Genomic DNA, 13,578 nt, shown 5'->3' on the forward strand with positions numbered 1-13,578 from the left:
TCTTCTTTTGTCCACGACACTGCTGGTTAAGTAATGGAAAAAATCCAAAAAAATGGAAATATTTGTCATGAACCATAAGTATTTTATGAAAAATACATATATTTTATGAAATAAAAAACAATAATATATTTATTTTTATAATCAAAGACAATAACGTATTTAAATTGAAAAAAATTATGGTCGTATTTAAATTGAAAAAAATTATAATCATAATATAGGTTCGTTATTATGTACAAATTCAAGGAAATCTAAAAGTTCTTTGTGCATTGAGTTGAAAAAGATAAATGAATTATTTGTTGTTTTAACTGCTTCAAGTACAACCATTTAACGGTACTACAAATTTTTCACATTAAAGCATGTATTCACACCGATCACAATAGTGACATTCTTCCAACAACGAGTGCTTCTCACAAACAATAATTTGTTTTGTGGTCATCCTCTTTACCAATTTTAAAAATCATAAACACTCCTTTTCTTTTTACCCCTAACACCATCTCAATTGAAAACCTTCTCATATACCACCAAATACATAATGACTAAAAACCAAGAAAAAAAGCATGTATTTTATCAAGAAATTAAGGTATATATATACACATATACCATATATTCTTAGATGTAAGACACACACATATAGAGGCACACACGCAATATATTCTTGAGTAATAATATGATTTGTATTGTTAACATCCTTCATGTATTTTTTACATCCTTTCATATAACTTTATTGTTTTGTAGTTCCTTTCTTCTTAATGTTGATAAGTGCTCAAAAGTGATATATTTCTTATGGTAGTTTAGGCATTTTAGTGACTTGTTTTGCAAGATTATCCATGGAAAACTCCAATATTATGCAAATATGTCATTTATGCTTTTTGGTCTTATTCTACCCTTTTTGTGCAGGAAACTACAAGCAAGGAGCAAGAATTGTCAAAGTTTATAAGAATTCGCTAATAGCGTGTTTTTCGCTATTAGCGTAATTCCACCAGAGAGTTTCGCCATTAGCGTACCTGGGGCGTGGTCAGGAGAAAGCATGAAGAATTTCGCTATTAGCGACATCTACGCTATTAGCGTAAATACTCCAGGGAACTACGCTATTAGCGAACTTTGGACGAAAACTCTTGAAGAACAGGGCCCAAGGACCAACGTGGCACAATCCCATTGGCCACAAACTTAAACCGCCATACTTCGCTAATAGCGCAATATTTGCTATTAGCGAAATTAGTTAAACTTAGCCCATTTAAATAGAAGTTTACCTCTCTTTTAGGTCATTGACTGTTTTATTAGATATTTTTATACATTCTAAGAGAGAGGTTAGAGCTATTTCTTAAGAGAGAAACACAAAGCAAGTGATTTAGGAGTAGATTCAACCCTAGATTCATTGACACATCAAGGATCTTGGCATGGAATCTTCATCTTTCCTTCATCTTTTGCATAGTTTACATAGACATGTGTAACTATCATCTACTCTTGTAGTATTGAGGTAATCAAACAAGCTATTATGTAATCTTTTGATCTTTTAATATATGGTTCTAGCTTATTAATTCAATATTGCTGTTATTCTTGCTTTTAATGCTTTCAAAGAGATTCAAGATGATTTGGACACGAACTCTTGAATCTTGAACTAGAATAACAATCTATCTTAAGTTATCACCCTTGACACGTTTGTTAATCTTTGATAATCCCTTTTAATCAAGAACTTAATGCTTTCGGACATTTAATCGGTTGGACACGGTCGATTAAGTTATCCGATCGACTTTATTATCTTTTAAATGTTTGGACACGAATGTTTAAATGATACTTTAGAAATAACGATATCGCTTTGGACACGAAGGATATTTGTAAAAATGATTGTGATAATATTGGTTATAAAGCTAGAATCTGTTAATCGATCGAGAGATTGCTGCTGTTATGCTTGGTTGATATCTCTAACCGCAAGCGAAATAGTTCTATCTCTTCTCGTTTTATTTTATTGTCGAATAGAAAAATAGTTTTACAAACAAACAACTTATACCCAAATCCTTAATGTGAACTATTGTGAAAACGCTTATGATTAATGCAACTCCCTGTGGAAACGATCCTATATTATACTCACATGTATATAGTTATATGACATGTAAAAATCTTACATCAAATGTCTTGGTCCCTTTCCATTTTTTTTTCCCACGTTTGAAAGCATATGTAAACGTAAGTTGAAACAAGTTAATTCTTATCTTCTTAAACGTGATTTGTTTTGTTTGTGTAGAAACTCACCATGCACATGAAGCTTACGATAAAGTGTGGAGCTAACTTTGGGCATGGGTGGAATTGGAAAATAGGTAATGCGTTTTGTTTTTTACTTCCTCTTTCTTACTATAAAAATATAAATTTAATGTTTAATTAATAAATAAAATGTTTAGATTATTTTCATTTCAAAAAAAATGTTTAGATGATTTAGTAATTGTGTTTGAATATATATATATATATATATATATATATATATATATATATATTAAATCATAAAATTCATACTAGAAATTATCTTAGTCCATAAGAAGTCATACATAACTAATTATTGCATATCACCACCAATTTTTTTATTGCATATTACAGTTAATATTTTCATTATCACGAAAATGTATATCCATAATTTAATTATTTGAATTTATCATTTTTTATTTTATTTGTAATTCTTTCCCTTTTATTAACGATCAAACTCATTTGTACATCAATAATTCTACAAAAAGAGCTCTAATAATCAATTTACAATACCCAGAACCTACAACTAACACATATTTCGATGGCAAGAAGATGAGAGAATTGCTAATGATATTTTATGGATTTAAAAACGAAGACATTGATTATTGGTAAGACGCGAATTATAGAGGACCTGGTTTTTGTATTGATACTAAGAAAATACATGAAAGATTAACTCACTTAATTGGAATATCAAAGTCGGGTCATATTTTAATTTTTTTTACTTCAGATTTTTTTACTTCAGTGGACATGGTAATTACAAAGAAGAATAGCAAAATTACCTTGTTGCAGCCGGCGGAACTCCTCTACATCGTAACTTTTACAACACATCTCATGCATTTATTAATTTTATTTATTTTCAACTCGCAAGGCATGCATATATTAATTATATTAATTTGCGATGTGACTTGTGCAGTTTATGAATTTAAAGATGCCTTAAACAAAAACGTCAATGGGGTCAAGACAACTTTCATTATTGATGTTTGTTTCGGAGGGGGATTTATAGAACTAGTCTACAACAAAGTTGTGTTGTTCACATCATCCCAGCTGAATGAACTGTCAACCAGAGGTTCTTTAAGTTATGGGTTTACCAATGTGTTTGTAGAGTGTGTTAATTGATAGACACGATTCAAAGAATAATTGGTAATCATGGAGGCCTACCACTACCCGAACTTAATGCTACTCCTGAGACAAGACATTCTATTATTTTTCAATAGAATTAAGCTAACATAGTAGGAAGTGAGGTTAAAGGAGGGTGTAATCGTGTGAAGGAGATGTGAAAATTCATATAGTTTTCCTGGATGGTCTAGCTAAGTAAGCAAAGATTCTCTCTCATCGTGGATTCTCGTCTCTTGTATCTATTGTACGATGAACAGTTTGAAATAGCTCAAAAGTGTAACATGCTAGTTGTTTCTGTTTGTCCTTTTGTATATTGCAAAGTTATTTATTTTTTATTAAACATTATTCAGTTTAAATACATTATATTTTTTAAGGAGTCCCAATCTTTGTTTAACCTTGTCTTCAGGGGCGTAGCCTTTCCTAGCCAAGGGGTAGCCTTGGCTACCTCAAAAAATATATTATTCTTCAATTGGTTGGTATAAATTTATATCCGGCTACCCCAAACAATAAACATTGAGCTACCCCAAACAAATTCAGTTGCCGAAAATTAACATAAGTAAGAAAGTAAAAATATTATTACGATTAATAGGTTTATTTATATTCGTTTGATACTTCCGGTCTCAATAACAATTATAGAAAAAACTTTTTCAAAAGTAAAAATTATTAAGACAATAGTCATAAGCAAATTAAATGGACATTGAATTTTTTTTGCAAATAATCTATTTGTTTACGTCGAAAAAAAATTACTAATCTATTTAGTAAACGGCCAACTATGGATAAAATTGGCTTCTTGAAATGCATTTTACCCAACTTTTTTATATAGTTATTGTCAATTTTATCCTTTGTTGTTGATTTAATTTACATTTCACATAAGTAAAAATTATTATGATTTTAAGTTAAGTTTTTAAGATTTTGTTTGATTTTAGTCCTTAATTTTTTTGTTAGAGATTAAATACAAGACTAAAACACATATTTTTTTGTAAAATTTTAAAAAATCAAGACAAAAATTGAATAAATTTTCTGTAAGGATCCTAAACCTAAAAAAGTATAATCTATGGGACTAAAAACATTTTTATCCTTAGATTTAACATATCCGCTTTAAAAATATTTTATTGTTCCTTTATAGTTGGCCCCTGCGTAAATTTTTTGCTAGCTTCGCCGTTGCTTGTCTTTTTCCTAATATCTTTATTGATTTAGCCATGATAGCTCCTTCATACTCAATTACGCTTGATTTTATTTGAGAAATTTTATTGCAAGGAAGCACCAATATCCAACCTCCTCAAGTGATTAACAGTTCTCAAACTAGTCCTTAATCCTCTACAAAACTATAGTCAAATCAAAACAGTCCACAATGATTTCATGGAGAGCATGGCCAAAAAATCATGTTATTACCACAATACATTTTTTTTAACGAATATTGCCACATTACATATTTCGAATATTTATATCTTACGTGTCATTTTTGGACTATTTAAAATTGATTTGGTAGAGAAATACTTACTTGGTCACAAACACAAATAAAAATGGTTAGACACACACACATAATTGAAAAAAAAAATTATAAAAGATAAAACAATTGAATGATGTGACTAAATTTTTTCTCATTTATTTCTCTCTATTTATGTGAGTGTGTCCAAATATTTTTCATTTGTATTTGTGTTTATGCAAGACTTGCTCGTACCTTTATTTAGAAGGCCAAAATGGTATTCTGGTTCGAACTTTAACTTAAAAATTAGAGTTAACACCGTATGAATAATTGTTACAAAATACTTTCTTTAGCTCACGACACTGCTAGTAAATAATGGAAAAAATCCAAAAAAATGGAAAAGAAAATACATATCTTATATTTATTTTTATAATCAAAGACAATAACGTATGTAAATTCAAAAAAATTATAATCATAATTCATAATATAGGTTCGTTATTATGTACAAATTCAAGGAAATCTTAAAGTTCTTTGTCCATTGATTTGAAAAAGATAAATGAATTATTTGCTGTTTTTAACTGCTTCAAGTAAAACCATTTAACTGTACTACAAAGATTACCAAGGCACGTTCTCGTAAACTTAACTTAGTTGGTATGGACAATGCATAATATATGCAAAGTCCGGGTTCAAACCCCAACCACCGCTGAAAAAATTATCAAGGCACTCAACATGCACAGCAGAAAAAGAGATGCGAAATAGGACAAACCACAAACTGTTCACAGTAGTGACACTAGCTAGTACCTTTATTTCAGATTAGAAGCCGTACTATATCTTCAATTTGGTTAAAAAAAATAAAGCAATGATAGGTTGGCGTTCTTTAAGCGGTACATCTTTGTACCACTCTAAAAATCTCAGTTAATCAAATATATTATTTGTGTGCCACATTTATTCAGTTGCGTAACTACTATTTTTTCAGAATTTCGAAGTTGAAAAATGATCGCATAGACCATTTGTATTTCGTTGTACCATAGCTTGCAATTCGTCATAAACAACTTCTTTATAAGTTGCAATTTTTTTTTTCACAAGAATTGTGAAATTGTGATTGACCAATGTCACCAAATATTATATCACCAAAGTGCTACCCACTTATTACTTCAAAAAATTTATCCGATGTGAATTTTTTACTGAACAAGAAATCTGAATCTTGCCATGCATGCAGCGGCGAAGCTAGAGTAATTTTCACGAGGGGGCCAAATACAAAGAAATTTTTTGAGGCTAAGAATTTTTTTAAAAAAATTATATATTAAATTTAAGAGTTAAATATGTTTAATCTCTATAAAATCAAGCTTCAAGGTGTTAAATATATTCATAATTGAATATTTGCTAAATAGACTTACAATTTCTTTTTTGACGTAAACAAATAAGCTATGTGTATTCAACTATCGTTCATTTTGTTTGACAATTGATAACTTTTATTGCTAATAATGTTTTTACTATAGTTGTTTCTAGAGATTGGAATGTCAAAATAAAACAAATAAGTTTATTAATCAAGTAATAATTTTTTAGCCTTTTAATTTATGTTAATTGTTTGTAAATGAATTTGTTTGAGGTAGCTAAAAATATATTATTGGGGTAGCTAACTATATTAATACACTTAATTATTGAATAAAAATAAAATATTTGGGGTAGCCAAAGCTACCCCACCAATACAAAGGGATTCGCCCCTGCATGCATGAATCTTGTCAAAGAAAAAAAGCAATGCAAGTGCCGTGCATTAGTCTCATAAGGAATCCGAATCTCATGTCATTTGAGTCAAAAGTTTGTCTTCTCATTCATTGTTTGGAATCTCTTAGATTCAATTTTCCTCCTTTAGCCTATTTTGTTCTTTATGCCTATGCAGTATTATTTGAACACCTAATCTAACCTATTAATATTTTAAATTCTGACTCCTTAGTCTTTGCAAATGATTATCAAATTAGTTCTTGACTCTATTAATATTTTAAAATAGTCTTTGTCTTTGTAGAAAAATTTCTCCATTAAATTCCTCGTCATGTGAAAAAAAAAACATAGAAACATGGATCTAATCGAAAAACTTCTGACAATATTTCAAAAAAATAAGTCTAATTTATCAAAATATTTTGAAATATTTCGAAAAAAATTCAGGACTCATTTTGTCTAATTTCTCCGTCGTAGTAGATTAAAACGATTGTGGTGCCATTGAAATATTTTTAAGAGAGTAAAATTTGGTCTGAGATGTGTACCACACAATTCAACTGTAGAGTGGATACATATACTAATATTTTGGGGTGTGTTAAACTGAAAAATCAATTTTTTTTTATAGGTCACAATGCAAGTTGAGTCGAGAGGAGGTCGCAGGCTACAGTTGATTGGATGTAACAAGGAATGCATGTGTATGGTACGTGTCTGCATGCATGAGGAAAAAATAGTGTCGGTACCAAGTGCCAACAACCCCCACGAGGGAATAGTGTTTTCATGCACTTTTTGTTTATGTGAAAATTGTTTCAAAATGAGGTGTTAAAAATTTATTTATTTGGATTGAGTTGTATTTTGAAGTTATGAACTAACACCGTATGAATAAATTTTACTAAATGTCTTCATTTGTCCACGACACTGCTGGTTAAGTAATGGAAAAAATCCAAAAAAAATGGAAATATTTGTCATGAACCATAAGTATTTTATGAAAAATACATATATTTTATGAAAGAAAAGACAATAACGTATGTAAAATTGAAAAAAATTATAGTCATAATCAGTGGCGGATCTTGGAATATTTTTTTGGGGTGCCAGAATTATATGAACTATATATTAAACTGTGTGAAGTAGATATCATAACTGTTAAATGGTCCAGTGGTTTATTTCGCTTGATTGCAGAGTAGGGATGCGGGTTCGAATCTCTACACTCTACATAGGAGCTTTTTTTTTTGGAGCTTTTTTTTTTGAACAAGTGGTTTATTTCGCTTGATTGCAGAGTAGGGATGCGGGTTCGAATCTCTACACTCTACATAGGAGCTTTTTTTTTGAACAAAATAGTAAAAATATAACAGAAATAGAGGATGGAAGGGTCGAACCCGCGACCTAAGTAAGAAAAACAAAGATCATTTCCACTGCGCCAACTGAGTAGTTGTGGTAAGATTATGCCTAATCTAGTATATATAGAAAAGTTGGGGGTACCATGGCACCTGCAGGTCCCTAAGAAGATCCGCCCCTGGTCATAATATAGGTTCGTTATCATGTACAAATTCAAGGAAATCTAAAAGTTCTTTGTGCATTGAGTTGAAAAAGATAAATGAATTATTTGTTGTTTTAACTGCTCTTTTCTCTCTCTTCTCCTTCTCTCTTGTGTTAGCCGTCACCGAAACCCTAGTTTCTTTTCCTTTATCCATCAAAGAAGGGTGATTTAGGGTCAATTTTTGACCCAAAATCACCCCTCTAAATCGGTTTTCTCTTTCCCTTTTATTAAAATAAGTGATTTTCACATTTATTTCGTTTGTTTTTCCGTGATTTCGTCATCTTAGTGCGACGTTGTGTTGTTCGTCGTCTTTGTGCGACTTTGTTTGACTTTCTTGTTTTGTTCAGGTATTTGTTTGATTCAGATTGTCAGACCAGCTTAGATCCAGTGCAGATCCAATCAATGACTTTGGCGTCTTTAACATTGCAGATCCGGAGACATGGGTATTCCTGAGACATGGATATAGTCATATGTGCAGGCTTTTGTACTTTGTCGTTTTATGCTATTAACATGGATGCTGTGAGTTTGTTTGCAGATTCATCCTTTTTCTTTTTAGCGAATTTGCATTGTATTATGTACTCTATCAATTTGAATGAATGAATATCATTTATTTTTGTCAAAAAAAAAAACTGCTTCAAGTGCAACCATTTAACGGCACTACAAATTTTTCACACTAAAGCATGTATTCACACCGTTCACAATAGTGACACTCTACGAAGCTTGGATACTCCAAAATGAAGTCGTACCTGTATCGGATACCGATATTCCACGGATACTCGTGGATACGTATCCACGAAGTATCGAAATTAATTATTTTAATTTATAAAAAATATTTTATCGGATACATATAGGATACTCCATAAATACACAAAGAAACTTATAAGATACTTCATAAATATGTGTTCTAAAAAAAATATTTTATGGGATACATAATACCTTTGGTTCACACTTTAATCAGCGACTTTGAGATTATAGAATTCAAGTTTTGAGGAAAAAACACATCAGTAAAATAAACGAAACACAACATTAGATATAAATCATTTAACTTCTTTAAAGAAAATTAAATTTTTAAACTTTACTAACTTTTATTATATTCATTTTTGTTCAAATTAAATCTGAACCTAAATTTGAAATAAAAAAACGTACTATTATATTCCCCGTACGTACACTACAAAATAAATGCATCTATATACCCATATATCCAATCTTTAATTTATTAGTTGAGTTGTTTTTTGAAAATAAATGCATCTATCTACCAAGTACTAATACCAACAAAATATAATATATCTCTCTCTCTTTCCTTTCTCTCTTGTGAGCCGTCACAAAAACCCTAGTTTCTTCTCCTTCACCCATCAAAGAGGGATGATTTAGGGTCAATTTTTGACCCAAAATCACCCCTCTAACTCGTTTTTTTATTTCCCTTTTATTGAAATAAGTTATTTTCACATCTATTTCATTTTATTTTGTGATTTCGTCGTCTTCGTGCGACGTTGGTTGTTCGTCGTCTTTGTCTGACGTTGTTTGTTTTTCTTGTTTCTCTCAAGTATTTGATCGTTTCAGATTGTCATATCAGCTTCGATCCAGTGCAGATCCAATCAATGACTTTGGCGTCATCCACGTTGCAGATCCGAAAACGTGGTTATTCCGGATATTTAAATATAGTCATATGTGTAGGCATTTGTACTTTGCCGTTTTATGCTATTAACATGGATGTTGTGAGTCTGTTCACAGATTCATCCTTTTTGTTTTTAGCGAATTTGCATTATATCGATGTACTTTTTCAATTTGAATGAATGAATATCTTTTATTTTGTCAAAAAAAAAAATCTACCAAGTACTCAGAATTTATTAGTAAGGTTGTTTGGAATTAAATGCATCTAGCGACCAAATACCAAAAACTATTTGTTCTCAATATTGATTGCTTTACCTCGCAAAAAAAAAATTATTGATTGCTTTATATAATGGCTGAAACTTACCACTACTCTTGTACTCACACTGAATCTCAACAGCAAACTCTTCACTAAATTCCCTTTGAGTGTTGTTCTTCCAACAACGAGTGCTTGCCACAAACAATAATTTTTTTTGTGGTCATCCTCTTTACCAATTTTAAAAATCACAAACACTCCTTTTCTTTTTACCCCTAACACCATCTCAATTGAAGCATGCATTTTATCAAGAAATTAAGGTATATATATACACACACCATATATTCTTAGATGTAAGACACACACATAGAGGCATGCTTTATTAACATCCTTTCATATAACTTTATTATTTTGTAGTCCCTTTCTTCTTAATGTTTTGGTCCCTTTCCATTTTTTTTTTCCCAAGTTTAAAAGCATATGTAAACATAAGTTGAAACAAGTGAATTATTATCTTCTTAAACGTGATTTGTCTTGTTAGTGCAGAAACTCACCATGCGCATGAACCTCATGCTGAAGTGTGGAGCTGCCTTTGGGCATGGGTGGAATTGGAAAATAGGTAATGAATTTTGTTTTTTTACTAGAAATATAAATTTAATGTTTAGTTAATAAATAAAAATTTTAGATGATTTTCCTTCCAAAAAAATGTTTAGATGATTTAGTAATTGTGTTTGGAATATCAATTGATGTTATTAGTTTTTTTTTAAAGAAATTAATTGAGGTATAATATCACTTATAAAAAAATATCTAAATGAAATAAATCATCCAATTATCTATAAAGTTGTTGTGACTTGTAAAAGACACTATATATAAAATTGATGTTTTTAAGTTGCATAATCTAGATCCTTCAAGAAAAAAAGTTGCATGATCTAGATATTTAGGAAACATATGAAATATTATAAAATTAGAGTTTTTTAATGGAATAAAATTATAGAGTTTTTTCAAAGTTGCACTTCCACACTCTCACCTCTATTTAGAGCTGTCAAAACGGGTCGGGCCGTACGAGCCGACCCGTTTAACCCGATTAATTATAGGGATTGGACCTAAAATATTGAGCCCGAATTTTAATAGGGCTTTTTAGCCCGGCCCTAAAAATCCCGCTACCCGTTAGGGCTAGCCCGAACGGGCCGCGGTAGCCCGTTAGCCTGCATAACAAAAAAAATCCTATAAATTATATATTTTTCAAATAATTGTTTACTTAGTTGATTATCAGAGTAAAAAATAAAAGTGAAAATTCAATGAATTAACACAAATATAAATGTAATATAAAACTATATTTACTCATTTCGTTATTTATAATATTTTTTTCAATTTTGAAATTGATTTTAACTTTTAGGGTTTGGTTACTAAAATTGGTAAGTTGAAATTGATTTTGTTTGTTGATTTTATATTGATAGTGTAGTAATTAGTAATCCTCAAAAGTGGTGATTTATTGTTGTCAATATACTTTCTATGAGTTCCTCTTACATTGTCCTGCTTACTGCATACTAAGTTACAGTAATATTCTTAAGTTTATTTATATCTTTAAACTTTGAATTAGGATTGGAGATATAGATTAGAAATATATTTACTTTCAGGTTATACCTATTGAAAAATTTCATATGAAAAATATATTTACTTATAGAATTCTTGCAACGTAACAATGAAAGATGTTCTTAAAGAGAACTCCCTAGAATCTAGGGAGAAAAGTGTTTTAGAGGTTACTGCCTAGAAATTTATGTATTCTTACAGTAGTATTCCTCTTACATTGATTTGTTTTTTCGAATTATAGGATGAAGAAATTTTTTCCGATTATGCCTAGAGACAAAGCTGATAATAGTTTTATATTGTTCTAATTGTAATGGTATTATTTTCAATATGAATGAATATGTGCGTTGTTTAATTATGTTATGATGATTTATTGTATTGATATGATGTTTTTGTTATTGATAAATAGCTAGGAATGCCTCTGAAAAATAAAGGAAAGAGCAAGGGCAACAACAGGAGGCTGTATAGTACTCACGTTGTGGATGCAGCAACAGAAGCTAGATTAAACCCCACGCCTGTCATTTTTACTGCATCTTCTAGCCAGGGATCATCTGGGTCCCCCCCCAAGCTAGTGTAACTGCTCCTGCTATGGGTTCTGCTCCTCTTCCCACTTACATGTACCCTCCAGTACAACCAGGACATTATGGCACCATATCTCCTTCTGGGACCTTCCCTCCGAGCTATCATTTCCCACCATATTCAGTCCCACCACAAAACCTTCCCTTTCCCCAACAACAACAAATCCCTCCACAACAAAACCCATCCTTTCCCCAACAACAAATCCCTCCACAATAAAACCCACCCTTTCCCCAACAACAACAAAACCCACCACAACCCCAACAAGAAAATGTGGTCGAAGAGGATGGTGCAACCCAGATGAATGGTGGTGGAGAGCTGGTGCCGGCTGATGATGTTTTCCTGGATTATCCGACAGATTCTCGTGGTCGATTCATCTTAAAGCCTAGTGGAAACTCGTAAGTATAATCATATTAGCTACATAGTTCAATTTCAATTATTTTATGTATATTTTAAGTTGTAGTAATGTTTAATTATGAGTTTTTATTGTTTCAGCTTTTTGCCTTGCAAACCGGCGGCTGAAGCTATCAAAGCCATCATTCACAACTGCTATAATCACTTTTGGAAGACATATGGTGATGTGGATGAGAATGAGAAAGAGCGTTGGTTTAGGCTCTTTGAGGTTACTTCAAATATATATCATAATTTTTATTTTATTTCATATACACAATTGTTATATTATACTAATTTTCTTGTAGTGTATAAAGTTGATGGATACTCTTTAATTTAGCTTATCCAATGTATTATGTATGTAACCTCGGATTACAAGGATGATGGCCTTTAGGACTAATTAATTGAAATCAAATTAATGGAACTTTAAAGCAACTCAACATATAACCATGTTTTAAAGTTGATAGATACTCTTTAATTTTGCTTAAGCAATGTATTATGTATGTAACATTAGATTATAAGGATGATGGCCTTGCAAAATAATTGGTATCAAGTGAATGCAGCTGCGAATGGAGCTGAGCAGTGCATGTGGTGTTTACCACCATCCTTTGCGGTAATTCAAAACTTACAAAATTTGGTGTATATATAAAATGATATTATGTGTCATGACTTTTAATTTTCATTGCATAAGCTTCATGTTAATTCTTTTTATTACTAGTTGGACGTAGCACTGGAAATGGACACAGCTGAGCTGGATCTCATTTACAAGCATTACTATTAGTCTACTACATGATATATAAACAAAAAATACAATTATTAAACAGAAGTGCAAAATAGTTGTAATAAGGTTGCTTGTTTTCATTCAAAATTATCAATTCATGTGTTGTAGCTCTATGTTCATATCGAGAAGGCGTCTGGACACTAGTATCTAATGGTGATAAGGCTCGAGGAGAGGCTGATATACCACTTTGACTCCTATATACTTCCAGCACGATTAGATGAACGTCGCCAGCTGATGAGGAAGATTGTAAGTTAAAAACATGGCTGCTTTCTAAATAGTCATTTGGTCGTAATTTAGGTTGCGTTAATTCGGCCAACTATTTGTAGGCTGGGGCCATCTCAAAGCTGTTGTTGGGGGTA

General features: G+C 31.2%; 1 protein-coding gene and 1 pseudogene across 2 annotated transcripts; both read left to right on the plus strand.

Moving 5' to 3' along the window:
* Window positions 1-2,628: 2,628 nt before the first annotated feature.
* On the plus strand, window positions 2,629-3,540 carry LOC146918386 (uncharacterized; the record flags this gene model as incomplete). The annotated part of the gene is made up of 3 exons (XM_085722046.1): window positions 2,629-2,840; window positions 2,975-2,982; window positions 3,146-3,540. Coding segments are annotated over 3 exons (423 nt in total), but the record flags the coding sequence as incomplete, so codon positions are not given.
* Window positions 3,541-10,009: 6,469 nt separating this feature from the next.
* On the plus strand, window positions 10,010-13,358 carry LOC146918387 (uncharacterized; annotated as a pseudogene). Its single transcript, XR_015016176.1, has 6 exons — window positions 10,010-10,208; window positions 10,432-10,504; window positions 11,882-12,446; window positions 12,544-12,670; window positions 12,953-13,051; window positions 13,157-13,358. The product of XR_015016176.1 is annotated as an uncharacterized LOC146918387 (transcript).
* The last annotated feature ends 220 nt before the right edge of the window (window positions 13,359-13,578 follow it).

The sequence above is a fragment of the Medicago sativa genome, chromosome 6 (assembly GCF_051527215.1).
Source record: "Medicago sativa cultivar Bolivia chromosome 6, Bolivia_mono, whole genome shotgun sequence".
Classification (NCBI taxonomy): Eukaryota; Viridiplantae; Streptophyta; class Magnoliopsida; order Fabales; family Fabaceae; genus Medicago; species Medicago sativa.